Source organism: Tetrao urogallus (genome assembly GCF_951394365.1).
Source record: "Tetrao urogallus genome assembly, chromosome: 5".
NCBI lineage: Eukaryota > Metazoa > Chordata > Aves > Galliformes > Phasianidae > Tetrao > Tetrao urogallus.
Window position 1 is genome coordinate 42757482 of NC_136818.1, and position 27941 is coordinate 42785422.

The window sequence follows — 27941 nt, forward strand, 5'->3', positions numbered from 1 at the left end:
GTTGTCAATTGTGTATAACTCTGTAAAAGTCAGCAGAGTTATGCCAGGAAATATTTTATGCACGTGAAGTGACCTTTGTTCTGAAGTTGTGCAAACTTAATTTCACTCTTAATGTATGGGTGTGACAAAAATTAAAATTAGTAGTCTCTATCTTTCCTACTGAAATTTCTTCTCTATTTCAGTTTCTAAACTGAATTAGTTTGGCATTAGAAATTGTAAAATGATAGCCTTTTATTCTTACTATTTGGGACAAGTACTTGTTTCCTGTTATGAAAAATATTTTTTGTTATTGTGGAACTTGATTGAAAAAATCTACATGACATTTTTGCAGGTGCACAGTTTCAACAAATTCTATTCCAAGGACATATGCAAAAGTTTTTGGTAGCTGGAAGAAACTTAATTTACAAGCAGGAGAGCAGGCATGCAATATGAAATGAATATTGTTTTCTTTTGTGAAATGTGAATAAAATTGTTTTAATCTATGCCAAATTTGTATATTTGTATAGATAGATTCTTACATCTAAATCAAATCAACATTCAACAACAACAACAAAAAAAAAAGCTACGTGAATCAGGGAAGGAGGCAAGTGAAAGAAGCACGTGGAAAACCTAGTACATCTCAAGCACTGATTCTTAGAAAAATCTTTACTAAATGGTACTTTTACACCACTGTATTACTAATTGGTGTGTTTTTATTGTTGCTTATTACTTCTGACGATGTATTTAAACAAAAAAGGATGAGGAAATTTGCTAATTTTACCCCACATTAGACTAAAAGTTTGTCCAAGTTCCCCTTTGAGCTACGGACATAATATAGAAGTAGTTAGTAGAAAGCATCTGCAAAACAGATGAGTCATGATGCATTTTTAAATTAGATTAGAACTAGAAGGATAATATTCTAGTGCCAGCTTGTGATCTGTCAGACTTGAAAAAATAACAGATGTTGTGATAGCAATGAAGAAAGGGAAATAAGAGATACATATGTGTGAAAAACAGCTCCCTTGCAACCTTATAAGTTAAGCAATAGTCTCAGAAATATTGGAAGATTTTTAACAGTTCATTTTTTTTTTTTTAATCTTGAATAAATTTATATTTTAAGAATCTATTTTGAGATTGAACAAAGAAAGATACTGAGTGTTGGTGTGATTCTAAGACTTGGCTTAGTGCTGGTGAAATTAAGGTCAGTAGAAGATTTTAAAAGGGAATGTGAAAGAGAAAGTTGAATATGCAAGCAAATGTTAAAAACGCAGGAAGGGAGATGCAACAAAGTGAGGTGTAGATTAGATAAATATAAACTCATTGCGTATTGAAATTGTGGAGTTTTTAAGACTGGAAATCACTGTTTAATCCATTATGGAAAGGTCAGTTGAACAGAGAATCTGAAAAAGGTATTTGTTGAAGTCCCAATGAAAAGTACAGAAATATTTGTCTGAAGCTTTCTCAAGGAATAGGAGGGAAAAAGTGATAGGCAATGTGGAGACTAGCCAGGGAGAGTGTACACTGAAAAAGATGAAAGACAGCCAAGCATAGTCAGCATTTTAACTATGAACAAGAAGCTTTGATGCCTAAATGTATTGGTAGCAGAAAGCTCTCTGGTTTTATATATGTGCACATTGGAGAAAGAGAGCTAGCTTTAGGAGGTTGAATGCTCAAAAATAGCTGAAATATTTTGTTAATGTTGACCAGATGAGAAGATAAATGGAAATGTTCACAGCACCATCCTTAAACTTATCACTAGGTGACAAGTGTCTGTGAAATTCAGTAAGAAAGGGATTGTTCCTTTTTTACTCACAACCTCCATGTACGCAGAACTTAGAAACTATCTAAAACAAGAGATGAAGTGGTCCTAAGAAGTTTTATGGATCCCAAGTCTTAGAGCTATGATAAATTTCATAGCACAATTTGCTGTCTGGAAAGCTGGTTCTTGGAGAGAGAAGGCTCCAGTCATCATGCATATCTTGGAGTACTGACTGAAAATGTTAGTAGCAAAACTTTGCTACTGGTAGATGACAGCATGTCAAGTGAGAGTGAATTTAGAAGACAGTTACCATCAAAAATGGAATTGGCTTATTGATGTTACGAGTCAAAGGAAGGCATTATAAACTGAAGAATTTAACAAGCTATCTTGCACTTAGAAGTTCATTATATATATCCCAAGAAAATTGTTTTCTTTCTGTGACTCTAACTTGATTAAAAAATGAAAGCCATTAAGGTAAGAGAAAAGGTATCACGCTCTTTGTCATGGTGAGGTATTAAATAACTTTGATTCTTATTTAATCTCATTGATTTAATTTTGTTATTTATTTCATGAGGATAAGACCAGCTAGGCATCCACGTTTATATTTTTTCTATATGTTCATGCCTGCTTACATAAAGAGATTTTTTTAACAGTTTGTTCCCTTCTGTGTAGTACAACTTCAGTAGAGTAAGAGGAATAGAAATTTTTTTTTCACTGAAAGAACTTTACTTTAGTAAATGATACAGCTGGATTTCTCCTTGATTTTGTACTTAGTCACTGTGTTATTGAAATGCAGTTAATTAGCTAACTATAACCCCCATAATCTACCTTTCTTGTATTGTTAAAAACATGTATTAAAGGGGTATGAATGGACACTGTCATATCAAATTTGTGCCGAATTTTTTTTTTAATTCTAGAATTTGTAACGTTTTTTTTTTTTTGCCTGTATAAATAAATATGAGGGAAAATGGTATTACAGATGATCTTAAAGTAAAAGATTTTGGGAACTAAGAGTAAATGATTACTTAAGGCAATTTTGTGTGAACAAAGAGAATTTCTGTACCCAAGCTAGTAGATCTTAATTAATTACGAATTTGAAATCACCAAGTGGGTGGAATGTCTTCAAGTGATAAGATATTAAAGAACTTTTATATATTGAGTGATTTCTCTCCTTTATTTATGTGTGCTGATTGTATTTCAGCCATCTCTACTGGTATTTCATTACATAGTTATCGCTTGATCTTAAAATTCAATATCATCATTTAATTTCTTTTTTTCTAAAAGAAACTGAACATCATTCTATTTTTTCGTGTAATGGGCAAACTAAGAATTTTCATGAACAATGAAAATTTAAATTTCATAGTATGATGTTTTATTTCTCAGACAAATTAAGCTTGTAACAATGTTTATTTTAGTTCCAAATTTCTCAATTTTACATATTATTTAATTAACTTTTTATTATATTATACCTTTTGCAATTATAATTATGGACTTAGCTTTTCCTCTACTTCTATTTAGAAGATAAGTTTGCTTTCAAAAATTAAGACATTATTTTAGGACAATTTTCTCAATTTCTAAAGTTTTCAATAACTTCTTAAAGTTCTAAAGGTGCAGAAGCCTGTGTGATACTAACATCTTTTAGTATTGGTCTTTGCTGAAATTGCAGGACAAGTCATTTTTCTTTAAGGAGTTGCATGTATCTTTTGCATAGCATTACTTATCATCAAAATCTTTTGTAAATTGTAACCAGATTAATATGACAGTAAGGATCGTCTTGTAGGTCTTCCCATTAAGAGAAAGGGATGGGAGGACATGATGATGTATCCAAAACACAAGTCCACTTCCTTACATAGGAGGACTGGAATACAGACTTGAAGATTGCATATTGGGTGGTTACTTCGAGTACAGAGTTGGATATGCACAACACTGGCATAAATTCTGAATTAACAGATTAACAGAATTGTTTCCTTTTACTTCTATGTGGTATTCATGACAGTGATTGCACTGTAGCACAAATTGATATATGATGCCCAGGCTTTGAGCTGTGATTAAAAATGAGCTGTGCAGCATCTATCAAGAAATGAAATGATACAGAAAAAATACGCATGAGGTTTTCAGCTTAGTTGCTTTCCAGAATACTGGAAACATTTTCTGAAGAGTTCTGTGGGAAGTTTCATATGTGTATTCTTGTGGAAACGAGTAATTTGAGAAAGCATTAAAATGCATGCAATTTTTTGCCCTCTCCCACTTGTTCTATGACTATACAGAGAATAACCCCAGCAGAACTGTTCCAAATGCATTAGAAACATTTCAAACTAACCAGAAATAAGTGAGAATAATAAAAAGTATATAGGAATTAGTGACCGCAGTAACTAACTGAAAACTGGTAAGTTCTTGTGGAGTAAAATAAAACTGTGGTTCGTTTGCTCAGCTGTGGTAAAATCATTCCATAGTGCCAGCTTCTGTACCTGCTGCAGAAAAGGTTTAATGGAGCTGGAAATATCAAAATTTAGACTCATCTGTTTAAATTAGAGCAATTTTCTTAATTCTCATGCAGTTTGTTCCTGCTCAGTGAATGGATTTATACCTATGATACTTCTATTACTGGGCTTTTAAAGACTCGTATTGCCATAAAAATACTGTAGTAATAAACAGAACAGGTAAATAAAGTTTCAGTGTGAAACTGGGATGAGTAACAATGTTCAAAGAGCATGAGAAAAGGAAGAAAATTAATAGAGGGATTGCCCATGCTTGGCAAACAAAGGTAAAGCTCTGTCTTTACTGCTGATTGAGTAAACTAACTCCACTGTTAGCAGTCTATATAGAGCTTTTGTATTAAATGTTAGCTCACAGTTATGGTGAATAATTTTATATAAACATTGACCTGAATAAAGCCATCAGCTTCAAATCAAGTGTGTTTTGCATTTACATTTACGTTACTTCTATAAGTTTTATATATTACATCTTCCCATATTGTTACTGTAATGTTATTCCATTGATTTTTACTGTAGTTTCTCCTGACTTTAGCAGCATACCTACGTGAAACTGCACTTAAAATGAACCACACTTACATAGTAGAAAAATAAAGGTTCTAACAGTGTTGCCTCCTTTAAGGTGAAACCTCTGCTGGCCTAAAATGGTGAAATCCCATAGGAAAAATCATCTGATTATAGCACACAACAGGAAATATCAGTCCTGGAGATCCTAGCTCACATCTGCCTAGTATTGCAAGAACTATAGCTTTTTAGTTTTTGGGAAATTTAGTGCAAAGGGGTTTCAGATTGGCTTCCTTTTTTGCAGAATGCTGATTAGTGCATTGATAAAGATTAGTAGCTGTATTTTTTTCTCATCCCAAATGTGAAGTACAAATGAAAACAAACAATCCAAGTTTGGTGAGTAGTGTCACCAAAATTTAATTTGGAAAGCAAAATGCATCCACTATCCAGTGTGTATAAAGAAAGATTTCTTCAGACTTAGTGACATGCCTTTCTGACAATCTTTATTTAAAATAAAAAGGATAGGACATTGAATTTGTTATCTAGAAACTTAGAAATTGAAAAGAGGGCCAATATCTGAAATGAAGGGTTCCTTTGGAAGAGAACTAACAGTGAGATTAGCTCACCAGAGCTACTGGTAAACAGCAGTGCGAAATTAGGATTGTGTTCCATTGTTAAGAATGGCTAATACTACTAAGTATTTTGTAAACGTGATGATTATATATTAACTAATTTGTGAGATTTTGTAGTTTTTGTAAAGGACAGTGGTGCTAAAGAAGAGCAGTTAGCTGCAACCTTAGCTGAACTTATTAACATTCATGATAAGTACCAAATAGCTGTTAAAGATAATAAAGCTATCTCTATTGGAGTTAAAAGTTTGTGCAAATCCGTTAGCTCCACTGAGTATCTGGGGCTTTTACAGGTACTTACCCTTGAGTTAGGGATCCCAGCCTCTGTAGATACTGGATTGTTCATTCTGCTTTTGTTGTGCTTCCTGTGGTACCTGTTGATAGGGTGCATAGTGACTCAATGTGTAGCCTTCTTTATTTTAACAAAATACTTTACTCTCTATAATGCCATACAGAAACCGAGCATTCTGGTTTATTGGATTTCATTCTCTGTAGCAAAAACTGTGTTTGTAAAGTACAAGATGCTGTTTTCTATCCTATATGTTAACTTGGCTTCTCTTCCCTTCTGCCTGTTTTTCTAAATCAATTTTATTTGATCTATAACAGAAATACTTCATAACTACAATGTCTTTATAGTGTTTTTTTTTCAACATTTTAATATAATTTCCTGTGTCACTGTGGCTTCTTAAATTATAAAGCTATTGTACATCAAGAAGAATTTGCTGTATGCATTCCTGCATCTAAAGCCAAAAGAGGGCATGCTGTACTTAACTTGTTTGACCTGTAATGTATACAAGGAATGGGAAACTTGGCTGCATGTGTAATGGCCTATTAGCCCCTGTTATTTCCTTTATGCCTTATATTAGGTAACTGACCTTCATGACGCATAGAATCTTGCTTGTTGAGCAGTCTAGCATTATATATGCAGACCTGCAGCTATACTAACTGGTATTACAGTCACATTCAGTGATTTATTTGACCTGTGAAGCCAAAGAATTGCTTTCCTCATAGAATATTTTCTAGGTTTCCAGTGATCCACATTCTAGTCCTCCACTTTATTAGTTATGATGAATACATGATCATTAGCAATATATGTGTGTACATGTATGTATATATAGTGGGACATCATATGTATATGTAGTATATACATCAGCATATACTGGGACATGACTTTCACTTCAGTCTGTAACTTCAACATTGTTCTGTGGCTTCACCGACCTGTTTGACTTCACAAATAAATCACTAATCCCACTTCTGGAATTTATTTCTTACTTAGATTAAGTGTATTTATTAAGTACCAGTTTGTATAGAGTATGCTTTGGACCTGTCTCACTGTTAAATAAAGCATAATATAGTAAGCAAGAACTTGCAATGGCTGCCTGATACATAGAAAGGTGTTTAAATAACCTGCATGCAGAAATTAACCCTTACAGTACTGCTTCAAATTATTCTATTTGTTTTCCTATATAACTTTAACAGTGGGCTATGCTGCTTTTCTACTCAGCTTTATAGTACTGTATATCAAGTACATAAATAGTAAAAACAAAAAAATGTAAAACAAAGCTTACTGTAAACAACTGATTCTATAAGACTTAATGCCCCAGGTTGCTAATGAGTAGTACATTCCTAAACAGCTACTTCTCTTTTTTAAAGTTTTTACATCAAAGCGTAAATTTAAAACATATAGTTTCACTGTAGCTGTGCACATGTCAGATTTCTTCCTAAAATGTAGTAGGCATGTATGCTATAGAAAGAAGTCAGTTCTTTAAGGGTTAATATGGGTTTAAGGAATCCTAAAGTATTTTCCTGCTTGTCTTTTCTTGAAGGTATCTGCATGTTAATTTTCAGATATTACCTGAACAGGTGAATATTAAGACTGTATGAATGACTAACTGACTGAATGAAGTAATTCATTTGAAATGCTTGCTTGTATCTTGTAAATGACTGGAGAGAAGAAAAAAAAAAAAAAAAGTAATTTCTGAATCAAGGTTTTAAAATGAAATGCATTAAAATCTCACCAGAACAGAAACTCATATACTGACAATTTACTCTGATTTCTTTTTCTTTCAAATAGCCCAATAGAATCCTGCCAGAATTTCTACAAAGATTTCACATTACAGATTGACATGGCTTTCAATGTATTCTTCCTACTCTACTTCGGCTTGCGTGTAAGTAGTTTGTCTTTGAGGACAGACAGAATTAACAATGAATGATAAAAACTAAGCCAACTTCTAAAATGCGTGATCAAAGCTTTTGGTTTGGAATATTTAAGTGATAAAGATAAACAGATAAGATAGATAAGGAGACAGGAGTTTTATAAATTTGAATTGCTGGTTCCAACCCTACTATGTCTGTCTCTTCAAGTACGGTAGAAAGTGAAATTATTATAATGTAGGCCAATATAGTCAAACTGCGTTTCAGTATATTCAGTGTGATAACTACCTCAGCAAAACTGGGAAGTACTTGAATTATTTTTGTGCTGTTAGATCTGTCTTTGGCAGTTGCAAGTTGAGATAACAGCTGGTAGAGCTGCCAATCTCAATTTTATGCGCTTCCATTTTTCCAGACTGCTAATGAATATTTTGTGTAAGTTGTAAATACCAGTCAACATGCTGAATGTCAACATGTATCCGTAGAACATGCTTTTCACTTTCTGAAAATGCAGTAATACAATTTCAAAATCTAAAAGTTTGGATTTCTAAAGGAAGATACACTTTTTCATTAATGTAATGAATTACAGGACTGTAATGCCTGTAATGCAAGAGGATTTTCTACTTGTTTTTTAATCTTTCCTCCTCTCCCTCCCTCCTTCCTTTTCTATCCTTTAGTTGTACAGATAATTCCCGTCAGTGTTTGCACCACTGTATACACAGTCTGTGCTGCATTTTAAAAACATATAGCATAGTAATTTGTAATTATTCAGTGTTTGTTCAGGAGAACTTCAGTACAGGTTGACCTTTTGACACAGAAGTTTCAATCCATGATACTTATGAGTTTCCAACAAACCTCTACTTAGAAGTATTCAGATACTTTTTAACATTTATGTTAGTGGTATGGTAGTATGTTCCTACCAGAAGAATTAAAATTGTGTATTGGCCACCTACTCAAAGCAGTAACTTGGGCTGTGCTAATACTAATTAATGCTTTTAAATGTGTACTATATTTTTTTTAAAGGAGAGAGTAACATTGTCTCTCTTTCTTCTGATCCTGTGGACTGGATGTACTTTACTGGTTATAGTTTGTGAGATGGGCTACTAGAATAATTTTTTCAGTTGTTGCTTCAACCAAATCAAATGTTTGTGTTATCCAAAACTGATTTGCGATGCAAGCCAAAGTATAGTAAGCAAAGATATTAAGGGCTTGCATCAGAACTGGTACTCTCTGTGTAAATTAAAATGATTATATACATACAGCATCCATTCTCCAACACATTCTGCTGTACTGAACAGGAGTTCCTGGAGAAACAAATGATACTCAGCTTGTTTGCATACAAGGATTGTGTCAGTGATGAATTTGCTGGCTTAACAAGCTGAATTAACAATCATCTCATCCTTTAGCTACTTAAGTTGTGGGTTTTTTTTTGTTTGTTTGTTTTTTGTTTTTGTTTTTGTTTTTCAGACAAATACGTCCTGTGAGTATTCACTGGCAAATTAAAGTACTTGAATAAATATTTTAAATCTCATCTTCTCCCATCTGTTCTCCCTGAAATGATGTCACAATTCAAAGTCATGAAGATACTACCATATCTTCAGTTCCAGATGATATTTGCGTTCAAACACACACATCCATTTTAAAACCCTAATGGGCTAGTAACAAGTAAGAAATTTACGAGCTGCTGATGAAGGCTAAGTCCAGATTGCATGAGTTAGCAGATAATGAAGCAATAGTCTGGCAAATGAATGACACAGAATTGTGCTCCTGCTTCTAGAAAAGCATGTTATCTCTTCAAGCACACTTCTGGAATGTAAAGTGCTTCAATTAGTTGCTAATTATCTAAATAAACAGCTGTTAAAATACTTTCAAGAAAACTGTGAGTGGCCTTTATAGTCAATGCTGTTTGTTTTTGTTTTTGAGTAACACCTCCTAACCTTTTTGAGAGCAAAAATGTTGTCCCTCACAGAGTGATGAAATGCTGATTAGATCAAACATGATTTCAGAAAATACCAACCTGAGATCCTGAAAAGGTTTGCATTCCGTATATTGTGACTACATTTAAGTTCCTTAAAAAGGAGTTGAAAGGTTTTGATGAAACTGGATGTGTTTTGTTCAGTTTTCATGCTGAAGCTTTGATTAATTGTATAATATAGAATAACAAAATGTCAATACATTTCCATTTTTGAATCTTCTCTGAGCAAATGCTGCTCATATTGTCTTTTTTTTTTTTTCAAGTATGACTTCAACAATCTTAAAAGTCGAATCCCCTTATCCAAATGCTTCCCTTAAATAAAATTTTAATGTAATTGTAGAAAGAGGATTAAGTGAATGGAATAGCAATACTTTCTTTGAAAGTTAGACAGGGTATATTTTCTGTCATTCAAAAAAAAAAAAAATTAAAATATGTTAGTCTAAGATTCAAGTCTTGCATGAGTAAAACCAGTTCAGTAAATATCTTCATAATTCATTAAACTTTTATATTTATTTATATCTATTTAATATTTAAAAAAAATTATCCATATTTTGAATATGAACAGTTGTTTAATCCCGCTAAGCACCAGATAAAAATGGTCTTTGATGATCACAAAGATGTATTTGAAATCTAAGTTTCCCAGTTTCCCAATGCTGATTTCATAATCAGTAGAGAAAAGGGTGTCTTCTGGAGCTAGTTATTAAACTAGCTTTGAAGTTTAATATTTTATAATGGAAAGTATTGCATGCAAGTACACGCCACAAATCTAACTTGATTCCTTTTTTTTTTTTTTTTCCCCAGTTCATAGCAGCCAATGACAAGCTGTGGTTTTGGCTGGAAGTTAACTCAGTAGTAGATTTCTTCACGGTCCCTCCAGTGTTTGTTTCAGTATATTTAAACAGAAGTTGGCTCGGTAAGTAACAGAGTTTCTCTTTTTAATAGCTATCATAGAAATACCTGAACTTGGCATATTTTGGTAATGCTTTCACCTTATGAAGTGATTCTGCCATTTCAGTAGACAGGTGAGTTATGTCAGAAAAAAGCACTAAGTCAATCAAGAAAAATGACCCAGCCAAATGAGTAGAATTAAATTCAGCTTCTGAGTAGTCATGAGTGGTGTTCCCCATGGAGGTCAGTATTGGGACCAGTCCTTTTTAATATCCTTTTTGATGATTTGATCAGGAGGATTGGTTGAACTCTCAGTAACTTTGCAGATGACACCAAGTTGGGAGGAAGTATTGATCTAATTGAGGGTCAGAAGATACTACTGGATATGCTGGATCAATGGGCTGTGGTAAATGGGATGAAGTTCAGTAAGACCAAGTGCCTAGTCCTGCACTATGGTCACTACAACTCCATACAGTGCCACAGGCTTGTGGCAGAGTGGCTGGACAGCTGGGCAGAAGAAAAGGATCTGGGGATGTTAATTGATAGCCACCTGAACATGAGCCAGCACTGTGCCCAGCTGGCAAAGAAGGCCAGTGGCATCCTGGCTTGTATTATGAACAGTTTAGCCAGAAAGAGCAGGAAAGTGATCATCCCTCTGTATTTGGCACTGGTGATGCTGCACCTTCAGTACTGTATTCAGTTTTGGGCCCCTTACTTCAAGAAAGACACTGTGGCCCTGGAGCATGGCGAGAGAAGAGCAATGAAGCTTTGAGGGGACTGGAGCACAAGTCTTATGAGGAGCAGCTGAGGGAAGTGGAATTGCTTAGTGTGGAGAAGAAGAGGCTCAGGGTAGGCTTTATTGCTCTCTACAATACTCTGAAAGGTGAATATACCAAGATGGAGTTCAGCCTCTTTTCCCAGCAATAGGATGAGAGGGAATGGCTTCAAGTTGCACCAAAGGAGGTGAAGGTTGATTGTTAGGAAAAAACTTCCTCTCCTAAACAGTGGCCAAGTATTGGAACAGGCTGCTCAGGGAAGTGATGAACTCAGCACACATGGAGGCATTCAAGAAACATGTCTATGTAGCACTTAGGGACATGATTTAATGGGCATGGTGGTGATGGTTTGATGGTTGAACTTAGAGATCCTTTCCAATCTTGGTGATTCTACGATTCTATGAATATGATTTCCTCCCATAGGTATTGGTAAGGTCCATCTAGAGAACACAGTTTAATATGTGTCTGTTGTTACAAAGTGGGTAATATAGTATAATTATTACTTGAACAGATTATTCTAGCCACTTATTCACTGAAATCTACTGTCATGAGTCATCAGCAATGAAATCAAGAGGTTTCCTTCACTTTTTGTGCCAATAAAGAAAAATTTTAAAGCCATTGGAACAATATGTGTGGGAGATTTGGATAGATGTTACTGGTCTCAAACCTTGGGTAGGAAAGACTGCTAGGAGTGCACTGGAAAAAGATATGGCACACAGAAAAGATCACAAAATGAAATGAAGTAGATAAAAAAAAACTAAAAATGGTCATGTACTATGGTATACTAAGTTTCTTGTACCAGTGGCATATTTTTATCTAGTTACGTAAAATGAGGATCAAAATTTGGGAACTTTTGTTTGGAGAAAACTTTCTAAAATGTCATGCTTTTTAAGTGCTATATTTTTAGATAACAAATGAAACCTCACCATTTGTCTATCAATTTCTATAGAAACATTACTGCTTGTTGTCACTGAAAACTGAAAGCAGTAAAACTTATAGTGAAACAGAGAATTTTAAATAAAATTATGATATTCTCAATTACAGAAATACAAATATGCAGAAATTATCAATAATTCAGTGCTGTATGAAAAGAGACTAATAGATTGCATAACCATGTTCAGGTTCATTATATACATTAGCGGTTATTAATAAATCAAAGAAGAAAGCAGCAAAGCAGCCAAAAAAGATGATTACAGATCCTCATATCGTTAAAGTCTTAATTGCATTCTACCATATTTATTAAATGAAAATTTTGAAGTAGAAAATGTCATAAAGTTCCATACTTTTTATAGGAAATAAAATTGAAAAGAAAGTATGTCAATAACAAATGAACTAATCCGTAGAAGAAAATTCACATTTCACTAGCAGTTTTCCCAGATTCGAAAATCCCAGGATCTTATGTAATGTGATTTAGTAGGATGTGTTTTCATACTTGAATCTCATGTAACATAGATTCCCACAGCTTTCAGATTTAAGTCATTCGAGATGAAGGTGAACTGAGAGCAAAAACCAGCATCCATAGAAAATGAATGAATATGAAATGAGCAAAAATGCAAAAATGCAAAAAAAAAAAAAAACAAAAAAAAAAAAAACAAACCAAAACTAGAAAATTATGCAAAAAGATAATTAGTTGGAATTAATATACTTTATGAAAGTGACTGTGTAAATGACTCGCTCTTGGTGACACAGCAATCTAACAGAACCAACAAGAATAATGAGAGTGCCTTCATGTTTATCAGTTTTCCCTGAATACTTTGTATATGATCCATGTCATTTTGCAGGCGAAGTTAAATGTTGTAATTATATTTATTTATTGTATTAAAAGGAATTCCTCTTCTCGTAATTGCACCAATTTCACTTTTTCTGGATTTCTTCTTTATAGTCCCACTTGTTTTCTGACTGAATCCTTTTTAGAGGTATTTATCACCTGCTGAAACACAGATTTGTTTAATTTTTATTATGTAGCTGGCTTATGAGCAACATATTTATGATGTTTGAGCATTTACACTTGCTTCTTCTGTGTTTGTTCCAGAGGAGCTTTCACTTTAGGGAAAATCATTCTCAATGAAATAATTTACTTATTCAAAAATGTGAATTATTGGGGTCTGTGATTTAGACCAGCAAAATGTCATTTGGAATTGTGGTGAAAGAGTTTTTAAGCAAATACACAGAAGTGTATTAATGAAGAGTATTCCTTCATAGTTTTGAAAGAGAATTTACTTTCCTGAAGGAGCTGAAATGCTTGCGACATGTTTATAGGTAATAGTGGAAAGGCAGAAGTGTGGGTGGAGGACTAGGGAGAATGTTTTCACTGTATTAGTTTCAGGTCAAGTACCTCCTTTTTTTTTTTTTTTTTTTTTTTTTAAGAAAAAAATTAAAAATTTAAAAATCTAAATCTAAGTAGTTCAGTGGTATATATTACTTCAGTAGTCAATGGTGTTAAATTGCTTATGCTAATACTTAAAACTCTACAGTTAAAAACATTACTGTTTTCTAATGAAGTCCATTTGCATCTATATCCCTTTGATGTTTTTTCAGCACCATTTTGCAAAAAGTAGCATTTGAGCAGATACTTATGTGTAAAATAAATACTTGTGCAGAACTGTAGGAGAAATTTGATAATACAGACAAAAGAACAATTATCCACTGTGATTGCAGACTTCTGTGTAGTGGGGAGAATCTTTCCAAGGGAAGAACAATAACAACAAAGAATGGTGTTTCTGGCTCCAGAGTTTACATGTTGTTTTGATAATTAATTTTAGCCAAATGCTTTCTATTAGTTGCTGAATGTGCTGTATTTACAGCACATATAACTTCTGTAAATGAAGTTAGGCTAAAAGTGCCGTTGGAGGAAAAAAAGATTTGCAATGGCAGAAGTGAGGTTCTGGCAAAACTCATTTTTTAACACAAATTCATTATGATCTGAGAATCGCAGCTAAACTTTAGGTGATCAGACCTTTGTTTCTTAGGTAGCTTGCAATTTACTAAGCTGGAGATGCCTGCAATGTGTGAATATTTTCTAGCCTTACTTAGTAGTGATATACGAACACTGTACCCTCTACTTAAAATTGTTACTCTATCTTTTGTGAGAGCAAACCTTTACTTTAAATAACTGAAAAATTGCCTTGACAGAGTGATGTTCATAGGGGAAGATGAAATGTGTAAAATACCACTTTAGATTCATGTTTACAAGGACATGTGAACAAAGACCAATCAACCTTAGGAACTACAGTGACTTAAATAAAACCTAACTAATTATAAGGATTTTATATTCTTTCATATTAACATTGAATCACAGTTGATCAGTTTACTTTTCCTGTTTATTCTACTGTACAACATTTTAATTCTTAGAAACTATTTGATTGCTAATAGATTCATCTGACGTCTCCTCAGCGGTCTTGGCTGCTGCTGAAGTGCTATTTTTTTAGAAAGTAATTTGAGATTTACAGTGGGGGGAAAGAAGGCAGACAGTGTGTGCAAATGCAGACATATCTGCAGCGTAGATGAATAGTGAATCTCTCTATGTGGTGGAAAGCATATTTATTCAAACGAGGGCTTTCTTTTTTCCAATCTTTCTTGAAATCCTGTTCAGATCCTGTTACAGACTTCCCAAGTCATTTTGGATCTGACTTGTTGTTTCAGTATCATTTCTTGGACTTAGAAAATTGTTTCCAATGTCTCTGGTAGAGAGAACTATTTATGTCAGAAAATGAAATTAGTTTCTCCTTGTGGTTAATGAAAATAGATGCGTAACTTTAGAGAAAAATTGATAGTTTAAGCTGATGTTGCAAATGCCTTCTGGCCATTCAGCAAGTGTGCTTCAAGTTGAAACTTTGAAAATCTCTGTGAGAAAAAGTGTCATGGGAAACATTTGTTTCAGTACCTTTTTTTTTTTTTTTTTTTTTTTTTTTTTTTTAACGTATGCTCTACAGAGCAACTCTGCCTAAACGTCTGTACAAATTTGCTGAACGCTTTATGCCTTTTGGAAAATGGTATGCAACAGAGTACCTTAATGACACAAAGTGCTTTAATAACCGAGTTGTGGGGATGCCTGTGAGACAGGAGCTCCGAAACTTTATAAGCATCTGCTGTATCTTGATACATCTACAGCCCTCTGAAATACGCTCTTCTTAGCACCCTTAATTTAGTCAATTTTCAGTGTGTTTATTCATTAAGTATTATGTATTTCTGCCATCTAGTGGGAAATACTATAAATACACATCCAAATATGCCTTTAATATGCCAGTTTTTTTCTCTTTTACAAAACTGGTGTACTTTTTACAGCTTTAAAACACGTTATGTAATTTTACTTACATTATATTTTGTGTACATTGGAAGAACAATTTTTTTCAGTTTCCAAGGGAAATAGTGTTTTTCATACATATGCATTAGTTTCATTTGCAGTAACATTTCTTCATTCACTTCAGGTGACTTCAAGCAGGTAGAAGAATTTTTTAAAGAATATCACTCTTAATAGTCTATGATGTGCTATGTCTTCTGATAATAGTATGTCACTGAAAAGATTGTATCACATGTATATTATTGAATACAATTTTCTCTCCTTTTAATCAAGCCAATTTTCCTTATTATTCTTCAGTATCATCTATTAATTTTATCAATGTGGATTTTGTTTTCCCTCCAGAATATTAATAGAAATATTAACTTAAGGTCAAGAACCCTTCCCTGACAAGGTTACCATGAACAGCATGCTATTTAAAGGCATAACAGTTCTTTTTTTGCTTAATGAATGCCATTGCAATGCTGCATTAACTCCATCAGTATGTACATCTTTATTGTTCAAACATAAATTCTAATGGCAATGGGATGTTTTTTGCATACATAAATACAATTCTTTATTTTGAACTCCTAAGTATTTTGCTGTAGTATTCCTTGCTCTGTCTGTGATTTGGTTAACTATGGTCTGTGGTTAGTTTTAAACATATGATAATAATATTAACTTTCTTATATATTTTTGGAACTTCAACTGACTGTACCAGACTTACTGAAAACCAACGTTAAGTAGACTGCAGAGCAAATTTTTAAAATTACTAAATACAAGGTACCCAAATATGATGACTTAGAAATGTCTCACTTAGTCCTTTTAGGAAGGCAGTTATGCCATAATTACATGATTGGCTTTTTCTCAAAACATGTATTAGATTTCAGCCTTATTTGCCTTATTACTAAAATGTCTGCCAGGCCCAAGGTAGTAGAATGCTGCAATAAAATGTCATTTATTTGCAATATGCAGTAAAGTCTTCAGCTCCATTAGTTAACATCAATCAAAAACACTTTCTTTTTGGAAATTTAGTACTTTAAGATACAAAATATATATTAATATTTTATTACTACTCAGAAATTGTGTTAATTATTATTCATGAACAGCAAATGTACTCGCTAATAAGAATTTTTATTTAAGCAGCCTAAGTTTGTAATTCATAATCAGTTTAAAATATCTGCTAAGATGGAGTCCTGTAGGCAGTCCTTTACTTGAATCACAGTTTGAAGTTGTAATGTTTAGAACTTCCAAAGATTTATCAGTACACTTCAGCCTATTTCTTTTAGATTGACATTCTTTTAGTGTAAACCAAACTATTTTTTCCATGTGTATTATATATAAAAAAAATTATATTATTGTACCTTAATTGCAGCTTAATTATCAGTAGAACATACTCACCATAAAGGAAAGAGAGATGTTCTATTTCTGTTCATAGTATTAGTAGACATTTAGGTCCTATCTTAGTGTGGAATACTGAATTAACTTTATTCCATATTCCATATGGATTGCTAGAAAGTCTCTACCAGCAAAACTAATGATGTTCAGAGGGCATTTGCTTGCTCTTTCTGTGTGTATGCTTTGGCATCTTTTTGCTTTTTTTTTTTTTTTTTCCTCCAGTCTGGAGTTTTTTTTTTTTTCCAATTTGAAACAGCATTAAAAGAGACATTACTAAACTTCGGAAAATGTTTATTTGGTTCCAGCATTTAGTATATAATTCTTTTTGAATAAATCAGTAGAGTGTATTTACGAATGTTATTATAAGCTTGTGCTAGTTAGGAAACATTTTGCTCTAAATCTATCTACCAATTCTACTTTCTGGGTTGATATTTGTAAAGGAATACGAGGTCAATGAATCTGAGTTTTCTTGGTATTTTAGGTTAAAATATCTAAGCTTATCATGTCTTTGAAATTGCACAGACATTTGCCAGGAATAAACTTTCTTATGAAATCTCACTAGCTGCTAATTCAGGCCAGAAGCAGAGATACTGCATTCAGCTTCATCAGCAGTTTTGTTTGTAAAGTAAAAAATATAGCAGATGGCAAGGAAATATAAAAAACAGAATAATGCCTTAATTAATTTAAAAACATAAACACACACAGAAACACAACATTTTGGTTTGGGAAACTGTGTTTCTCTAGATCAAACTTTTTTTTTTTTTTTTCCCTAAACCCATTTTCTTTCTGTTAAATGTGATTTTTGCAGGGAAATTGGCATTTTCTTTTAAATTCAGATCTTATTTAGAAGTTCACTTTTTAATTATGTTCTTAAATGATTAATTATGTAAATAATACAAAATGAAGGCAGCTTACTATTCTTATTAAAATTCATATAATGTATATACTATTTGTAAATTTTTAATACGTATGTATAATTAAAATGATTTTAGATGCTTGTTAATACACACTTAATGTAATGCTTAATGATGGCTAAATATAGGGTTAGGACACTGCTCACTCAAGAAAATAATAGGTTTGTAGTGATTATTTGGCAGACAATATGTATGATGATGTGGCAGTCAGAACAACAGAATTTATACTCAAAATATATTGCAATCATAAATTCAAAATAAATAGGATAATTTGTAAAGTGGCTTCTACAATTTGTACTGTGGTTCTAGCTTTCATTTTCTATAGAGGTTCATAGTAACACTGAGATTGGTCTCTCGTGCCTGCCTTCACTTTCTTTCTTGCTATGGGCAAAACATCCACACTACAGCATTGTAAAATGAACTGAAAAGCAGATACACCTAGGAAATAAAAATGATCCATGATAGGATCTTCTAGATTCTCTCATGTTCATGCTTACTATGGAAATACATCCTAATCACATAGGGAAGTACGTAGCAGTCAAGAGTATAGGGCAAATAATGCCCGTATTTGGAGGAAGGCTGTCTTCTGGAAAAACATCAGAGACACCTGCTTTTCTAGAAGCTGATTGTAATCTACTCTGACAGTGCATATCCTTTTTCACAATCTATTCTTAGTGTTGGTAATTCTGTGGCAATATATTTGTAATTTACTCTAGCTTTTGATAATATATTATCCTATTACAGCAACCATTTTTTGAGCAGTAAAAATACCCTCAGAATTTGCATCTCAGCAGGCAGACCACAGGCAGATTTTCTGTCTGAAATTGAAGAGTCTTAAACACTATTCTCTTTGCTGGACTTATTCCAGAGGCAGCCTTAGTGCTGTATTAAATCTTCCAGTTCTCAGACTTTGTATTTAAATATGTTACAACACTGGATCTGTGAAGGCTTCTAGTACTGGCATGAGGTGAAAATAGGGATACTAGTAAGTAATGTATGGACCTATGTGACAGCCATATTCCCACCAGACAGTGAAAGCAACTTAATCTTTGACTTCTATGGAATTTTATGCCTGAAGTCTTAATCTAATAGCCGGTATGAAATATTGTTTGTTGTTATTACAGTATGAATTTATTCCACCTTCAAGGAGTTATACAGTAAGACCATCATTCATCGTTTACAGGCATAAATATTTTACAAAGTGTGTGGCACAATCTGGTCAGAAAAGTAGAATTTTTTTTTTCACACTTGTATCATAATTATATACAATTTTGTGGAGTATTATTTTTTCTAAATTAATTCGTTTGTATTTGTTTGCAAAGACAGGCAGAATTGCAAGCCTGCAAGCAACAGAGTGCTGCAGCATTACTCAGATTTTACATCTGGCTTTTGTCCTTCCTTTGCTTAGGGTTAGAAATTTAGATTTGCATTTTTTAATTGTGGATCAGATTTGTTTTAAAATTATTTCCATTTTCTATTATTTAATTCATTTTTTCCCAGTCTTTGATGTATTCAATAGTTTTATCAGTGCTCTGAAGCAAAAAGGGAGAAAATCAATAAAAATCTGGATAACATCCTCTGTTCCAGGGAGCTGAAAGAGTTAAAAGAATACTGTCAGATTACTAAACCCAAAATGTAGGTTATGTAAACAAGAAGCTTGGCTTTTGCTAGTTATTAATGGAGCACTGATTTGCTTTAGAGGTGTGCTAGACTCAAAACACTTTTGAATTCTACACCCAAATGTTTGCTGTAAAACAAACAAACAAACAAAAAAAAAGCCAACAACCGACCAAACAAAAAAACACCACAAAGTAAGATGATAGGTTTAAAATTCAAAACATAACAAGAATATAGTTATATTTAAAGTGAAATACAAAAATGAAGAAAAATAATATGCCTTACATAATTAAAAAAAAAAAGCAGGATGTTCTTTCAGTTTGAGCAGTAGATGTGATTAGTAATAAGGAGAAATAATGCCTTGTTAAAATCCTTCCAGTTTGAAAGGAATAATTCAAATGCTCACAGATAGTTTGTAAATATGTGTGTATGCATTTGTACAGTCAAAGAGCATAATTCCCAATGAATTCCATGGAACTTCACTTCTGTGACCAGTGGGAATATGTCCAGGGTGTTTGTAAGAACTTGGTGTAAATGCTACGATGTAAAAGAATCACAGAAATGGTTTACTTATTATTTACTCCCTGAATAATACTTGGCATTTTAAATTTGTGTGTACGTGCTCCCCATTTCTTTCTTTCGCCTTGTCACACTTCAATAACATTTTCAAAGTGCTTTGAGATCCTGTATATTTCCTATAAGCAGATGATACTGTCTATTTTTATATCTGCTTTGCACTGTACTCCAGATGGCATTGATGTATTTTTAGAATATATATTTTTATGGCTTTTCTAGTGCAGAAAAAAAAAAATGTAATAGGGATGTTAGGCACGTTAAGCATATTTCTTGAAATGAAGTTAGCTTTTCAAGAAGGAGTATGTACGTTATTCTCTAAAGCCAGGATATTGACCAGGCAAGCACATCATGTCTCATGGAAAGTACCATCTCACATTTACATTTTATTTGAAACAGCTTTTTTTCTAATTGAGGTGGTAGCTGACTGAACAAAAATCCTGTTGTGAATATTCACAGAACAAGTCTGCTTGAGAGAACTAATGTGCTCTATTCTTTCCCTCTTGCTTGATGGCTAAAGATATATATATTTTTTCTTCCGTAATATAGCTGCCATTAACTGGGATTAGATGAAGAATGGTTGTGTGTGTACAGGGGTTTATTTCATCTGGGATAAATCCTGTAAGAGTTGGCTGATTTGTGACCTCTGCCTTCTGCATAATAACTTTCACCAGAAGACACACATGTATATTGCCAAAGAAAAGAGTACACAGCAAATAATTCCCTTTATGATCTGCTATAGCTATATTCTTTATGAGAGTACCTGTTCATTTCAAGTGAACAGCATCCCATTTGAGGGTTTTGAATTGATGGGTGTGGTTCTTTGGTGTATCTGAAAGAAGCTTATGTGGTAATATCCGGATAGAAGATGGCTTTTAAGCTCTAGTACATCACGGATCAGAGGAGCATCTGCCCTGCCTGCCTGTCTGTTCTCTGATTTGTTTCGCCTATCCACTTGGTGATATTCCTAGGGTGTTTTGTGAGGCTGAGTTCTATATTTGCATGAATTCTGTTTGTTTCATGCTAACAGAAGTGAGTTGGATTATATTGAATTATCTTTCGATAACAACATGTAAAGTTAAAATTTGTATATAATACAAATTTGCAAACTGTGCCCTGTTAAGTAAATCTGCTTCCAAAGAAAAGTTCTATTAAAGAAAGTACTCTGAGCTTTCTCTCTGTTAATACTGAATTAGAAAAAAAAAAAGAGGTGCGTATGAATATCTTCATTGTAACTGGATGCTGTGACTGAAGACTGGACCACAATACATCTTATGTGCAGAAGATAGATAGTAATGATTCCCAGCAAGATTTTAGTCTACCACAGCCCTTCTGGGGGCACGCGTACAGAAACTTACAAAAGTACCAGAAGACGTAAAAAGTCTCTTGGAGAACTATTCCAAAATGGATATCGTGTCAAAGCGGGACATAATATCCCTGAGAAGGAAGAACAGCATTCTTTTCGAAACTCCTTGGTGTCTTGTTACAGGGTCGGCTCATACTGGGGTAAGGTCCAACTCTAAACTTTTTCTTCAAAATGTAGTTTGTGATTCTGTCTCTAGTGCTAGCACAAATCTTTACTCAACAGATATTGTATTTATTTTTTCCATTCCTGGTATATGATTTCAGCTGCTGTATAGGAAAAATTCCTTCTGTGACTTGCATGATGTAGTGTGCCTGTATATGCAGTGCCTTCTCAAAAGGGTTTGATATTCAAATAAAATGAAATAATTGTCTTTATTGAAGAATGGAAAGTAATTTTCTACAGTGATATAGAGTTGTTGTTTGTTTTGTTTTAGATGGCTATCATTTTAATAGGTGTAAATGTAAATTAAAAATATGCATTGGAGATATTTATTAACAATTTTGATATGGCACTGCTTGAAAGGAATTAGTAGCAATCTATATAGATTCTTAACTTGATGCAGTGAAACCTGGTTCATATGTACACTTGCATAATAATAGCAAGGAAATATATGAAAATAATTTGGTTATGTTGCAGATTCTCTTACTTCTTCTTGTATTGTTCTTGGAGCTTTCATTTTGACACTCATCTACAGGGAGTGGAATCTCAGGTTGTTCTGCTGCACAGTGTGAAGGCATTCAGAACAGAGCTGTTTTCATCCCCAAAATTACCCCTCTATTCTGTATATCTCAGAAAATTTTCTGGTTTTCTTAGTACTGATTCTTGCTTTTTCAGTCTTCTGTAAACCATATGGTCTCAGTCAAATAGAGTAGCAGTGGCCATTGATAATTTTCATGAATAGTGAAATCATTCATGGAAGATACGATTCTAGTGAATGGATGAATGGTTTGCAAAGAATGTAGTTGGTATGCAAAATCTCTGTGGTTTGAAGTCCTTGTGCCAGTACCTCTGAATATGCTACTCTCAGAATAAGCAATATATGAAAATAAGAAAGGTAATATGTATTTATTTGAAGACGTAATGTAATACTTGATGCTGTTTCACTAGATTGAATTCTTGTTGAATTAAGGAAAGATCCTAATTCCTATTTCTGTTTTCTGGAATCTCATAAAGAATAAATAATAGTTTAGTTGTCTTCATTTCCTCCTCTGTGAGTCTTGGTGATATTTTTGTTCTCTTTTATTTTTTTAATCTGTTGTTAATACAAACATTTAGTGTTTTCTGTTAGCTTAATTTAATCAAATGACTTACTGGTTGCCTCTTGCAAATTATCTGCTCTAGTAAGTATAAGCATTATGTAAATTAATTATAATTAAAAAAAAAAAAAACCTCCCCACTATTACTTCTTTTATTCCCAGTAGTCTCTTATGTGATTTAGAAAATTATCTGATAAAATAATACAAGTTACTACACACATTTTAAATCTTCAGTATACTTTCAGAATTGTTCTTTAGTTGTCATAGCTGAAACATGTAGATGAACAAATATTTCCTCAGCTAGAAAATAATGCTGTGGTATACTTTGAGGCTCATTTGAATTATTTGTTATATGTACAACTGAAATTATTGGACTAGACTGAAATTACGGAATAAAATATTTTTTTATATTAAAAGTATCTGAATTGATAATCATAATAGTCTTTTCTGGCTTAGAAATCTATGAAATCTTCAACTTCATCTTAGAGCTCAGAAATTCCAGGTTGGAAACATACCTTGGTCTTGAATTTAGAAACTAAGATTAGCCCAGTGAAGAAGCATGTGTATTTTTTATCTGATTGGAGTGAATTAAACCTTTTGATATATTTTTTTTCATTTTGTAATAGAGGATTATATTCTATTCCAGTTAGATCCCACAAGAATGTTCCAACATAAAACCTTTTGCCAAGGAAGAATTGAGGAGGCAAAATTGCAAATAATCCTTGAGTCTGGCTTTTAGCAGATTGGACAGTTGACTTTAGAAGACAGGATCCCATTAAACATTCACAGTGCAAATTCACATAACTATATTACATAACAATCTATTTTATTTGAATTACTGATTGTATTCTTTAAATGTAAGAGTATTAGTATCTCACACAGCTTTTGAAAATGAATGAATTTTTTTATTAGTGTTCTCATTATAGATTTTTGATTAGTATCCTTGATGTGTAAAAAAATGTCATAAATTTCTATTCCTGGTGAGTTGGTGAACATGAAAGAAATTCTTATTTTTAAATGAGTCAAATTTGATTTGGAACAGTGGGAGATCATGACATGGGAAATTGTGTTAGTTATTTCATATGATTTTTTTTCATAACCTAGCTATTCTTTATGGATCCATTGTTATTATTCTTGACTAAGACTACCCAAAATCTTTTCTATTTAACTTTGCTTAATTTTCATGTGGATTCCTGGTAAGCTACCCACTGAATAATTTGGGCCATCTTTAATCCGACAACAGTTGCACTGCAGCAGGGTTATTGCTGTGAGGATTACTATGTCATCAGTTTATGTTATATACATGATTGCACTCTTTGATATATTGTTAATTCCAGAACCAAAATGAAGTGTTTATTGGACTTTTCCTCTTAGGAATTGCTCAGTATATTCATCATCACCTTGCAAAGTGCAAGATGATCTGAATAACATACATTCAGGGGTGATCTTATTTCATTTGAGCTTCGTGTTTACAGTTTATTCCTAGGTGTTGCTTCTTGTAGTCTATTTTAATTTTCTATTTCAATTAATTTCAATTAATTTTTCTAAAAAATAAAAAATAAAAATATATATTTATATCAACAAGTTTTCTGGAAAATATGATGAAGTAGTGTCATATAGGGTTCATGACAGCTTCTGAAGTTTTATATATCATTTACAGAATCTGGCTTTTCATAGGGTTTATGACTTGTGTCTTCATACTATGAATATGGGATGAGATTCTTATTAAATCATATATTCTTGTTGTAAACTCATTATCTACAAGACAGGAAGTACCAAAGATCATCTAAAATGGCACGGGTGCAAAAATCTAACAGATTTATTCAGTTATTGAAAAGGGTAGATAAATGGAAAGGATTTAGATTCTGTCATGATAAGGAAAATTTTTATCTATGGTTCGAGTTTTTCGTGTTTGAACTATGCAGAAAAGACAATACACTGAAGTTTCCTTAGTGAAAAAACAAAGCCCCAAAGTATTGTCCTAGACATGATGCAGAGGTTACACACTGATTCTGTACAAGCAAGTTCTATTTGTAGGTCACGGAAGCTGGACTTTAAGCCTCTGTAATTCTCTCTCTCTTTCTCTCTCTCTTTCTCTCTTTCTTATGCTTCTTTTTGAAACATTGCAATGGATATATCTTTAAATTCTCTTTAGTTGCAGTGCATTTGAAATGAGCTATTTTTCTTCCGTGATATGTTTATTAAAAATTTGCTAGGGCGTGGACAATTTCAAAATGTACACAATTTTGAACGTTTCAGTTCTAGGAACTGCTAGAACTCTAGCGCTACTAGGACTACTCCTGCAAGCACAGCAGAAGCATGTGTCTTGTAGTTTGAGAAATTTGATATAAAATGATCACCTTCTACTTGCAAATGGATCTGAAATTTGGACTTATTAAGCATCATTTTATGGCTTTTTCTGCTGAGATCCCCAAATCCACTTTTCAAGTTGTGATTAATCTTAAGAGCTACACACTTTCTATAAACTTTGTATATGTATGGTACACAAATAAGAGGATACCTCTATTAAGGATAGCTGTGAGCCTTAACAGGAGTAAAAAATTTATTTAGCAACTTTTCTATAGTATTGTTTAAATAAAGCCTTGATTTAGCATACATCTGACCACATACAACTTTGCTTTTGAAGGAAACCTCTGAACTTCACTGGATGAGAAAGGTTGTGCTGATGTTTAATTGTTTTCCTTAAGTTTCTAGGGAGAAAAAATGTTTTATAACACACGAGATTGAATGACAAGAAGCTGCCTTGCAATAGTCACAATAGCATATTATACAATTTTTTAAGTAAATCTTGGCTGCACTGTTTACTAAAAAAATATCCTGAAAGTGCTGTTTCAATGTTATAAGATGTGTGTTTGTACACTATGTACCCTTATTCATATGCCAGAGGTCTGTAGCCAATTTAGAATCAGAATAAGTCTCCTTTAATAATTTAAGCCCTTAATCTTTTACAGTATTTTCTCTTGCATACTCTCTCTCACTGGCTTTACAGTTGTCTAGGAATTGCTACTCAGGCAACCTGATTTCAACACAAAACTTCTATTTTTTTAATAGAAATAATTATATAGCAAATTTGAAACTTTTAGGAGAGAGTGTGTGGTCCTCTTGTACTACTTGATTTTTTTGGAAATTACTGTGGAGATAGGGGCATTATTGCAATAAAAGATTTTACGTCATTAAGATTTGCCAATGTAATCAGGCATATCCACAGTCTAGTTTATCTGGGTTATCAGATCTTTTGCTCATAATCTCTTATTTTTCACTAAGCATCATGGGAGCTTGGAAAATTGAGAAGTTTCAGGTCTGTACGTGTCTTTGGCAGTCTGAAGAGAAGGTCATGTGTGTTAGAACAACCAACAGAACCTCAAAGAGGCTTTTTTCCCTATTAGTTTTCAGCCAATTAATCTCCTTCCATGGCTTCCCGGCTAAACTGAGTTTTTCCGGTAGAATACCTCAGCAGTTAAGGAATTAAGTTTAAAACTATTCCAAAAAGGACTGGTGAGGATCTTGAAACTGTTAAATATGGAGGAACACTTCAAAGGTATTTGACAGACTGTATGCTCCCTATGTTGTTTTCATGATCGCTGTCTTTGTAAATGAAGTGTTGCTAGAATTTGGATTATTCTTTACTAGAGTCTCTTTTTCTTTAATGCAGGTTTAAGATTTTTAAGAGCCCTTAGACTGATACAGTTTTCAGAAATATTGCAGTTTCTGAATATCCTTAAAACAAGGTAAGACATTTAATTATATTTTGAGTGGTTGTATTGATGGCGTAACTTAAATGGCTTCTGTTAGTGGTCCTAGTAATATATGATTTTTTTTTTGTCTGAAAAAAGAATCAGCCAAAAAAATGAAGTTCAATATCTGTTCTTCAAAATTTTTACATAGCTGACCACTGATTTACCAGAGTAAACATTTTTTTGTCAATGTTATCAGGAGAAGATTTTGCTTGGAATATCTGATTGAATATTGATAAATTCAGAGCAGAATGAATTGCATAGCTCTTCACTGATTAAATGTTACTTATTTCCACATTGTCAGTCTGTATTCCATTGCCTTACATAAAGGAAATTAATTCAATTAATTCAGGAATACTGCTAAAAAGCATTTCAAAAAATAATTGTTGTGGCTCTACTTCAGTTCTTTTGAATTGAGCATCCTTCCTCACATAAAAAAATAATTTTACACACAGCTATGTTTCTATTGTGTTCACTGCCATTAGCATTCCTTTCAAAGAATACTTTAAACTCCTCTGATTAACTTTGTTTTTCACATATTCTTTAGGCCAATAATACATGTTAATTGTGTGGAAAAAGCATAGGTTGGAACAAAAGATCACTCTGAGGAGAAAAAAAAAAACAAAACAGGAACCTTCCCATGCTTCACTGCTGTAGATGCTTTGCCTTTTATCACTCCTTAAATTACCCCAGCTAAAGAATTGAACTAGCCTTCCAATAATTAATGTAAATTCAGTTCAATTCTAAAATACTATCTTCTCTCCATTAGTTGAGAAGCTTGTGTGAGAACTTTGTAAGCAAGAAACTGTGTCCACATCCCCTGTAAACTGGTTGTGATGAGTAAATAGAACCTTGAGAATTGTAGATGCTCATAGTGAAGAGCTGATTTTTCAGTCCTTAAGCTTAAAACTATTTTATGTGCTCTAGTCTCTTACAATCTGTATATCTTCAGCTGTGTGACTGTAAGAAGTCCAGTCCTTGATAAATAGAGAAATTAATGAACATGTAGGGAAAATGTTAGCCCATTAGCTTAGATTATTACCAGTTTGTTAAAGAAAGTGAATAATTTGTACAGGAGCTCAGAATATCCAGTATTTTTGACACAAGAACAACCTCACCAGAGGACATGGCAACTAATAGAAATGTCCCGTAAACTCAAGTGGTTTTAGATAAAGTCAGAAGTGATGAATTCGTAAACTTCTAGGTTCATAAGTGTAGGGATATTGTATTGATCAACTGCAGTTTATTCACAGCTTGCTAACTTAAGATTAACTGATTCATTATAATAGCATTTTTTTCTAGTAGAAATTTAAATGTTAGATTAGATAGTGTCTCTATAATTTTCTATCTGAATGCCTAAATATCTGTAAAACCCAAATGCTTACAACCTTTACTAAGGCTGCAAAGCAGAGTTTCTAATGTGACAGTTTCAGTTTACTTGACTGATTAACCGCCAGCAGCTCATCAGTAGTAAAGCTTATTTAACTTAAAAACAATAGGTGCCTCAATTTTTTTTTTAAATTTTTCCCTGTTCCTATTTCTTCAGTGGAAGAACACATCTGCTCTGTGTATCTTAGTAAACCTGAAGTGAACTTAATTATTTGAATACTGTCGATGTTCACAAAGCAGCATT

The 27941-nt window shown here is 33.1% G+C and overlaps 1 protein-coding gene across 1 annotated transcript in view; it reads left to right on the forward strand.

Moving 5' to 3' along the window:
• Positions 1 to 27941, forward strand: part of KCNMA1 (potassium calcium-activated channel subfamily M alpha 1) — a gene marked incomplete at both ends in the record, with an annotated part of 433608 nt that overhangs the window by 256600 nt on the left and 149067 nt on the right. The window contains 3 exons of the mRNA XM_079535276.1: positions 7438 to 7531; positions 10291 to 10402; positions 26227 to 26302. Coding sequence (XP_079391402.1) covers positions 7438 to 7531; positions 10291 to 10402; positions 26227 to 26302 — 282 coding nt within the window. The remainder of the gene's footprint in view (positions 1 to 7437; positions 7532 to 10290; positions 10403 to 26226; positions 26303 to 27941) is intronic.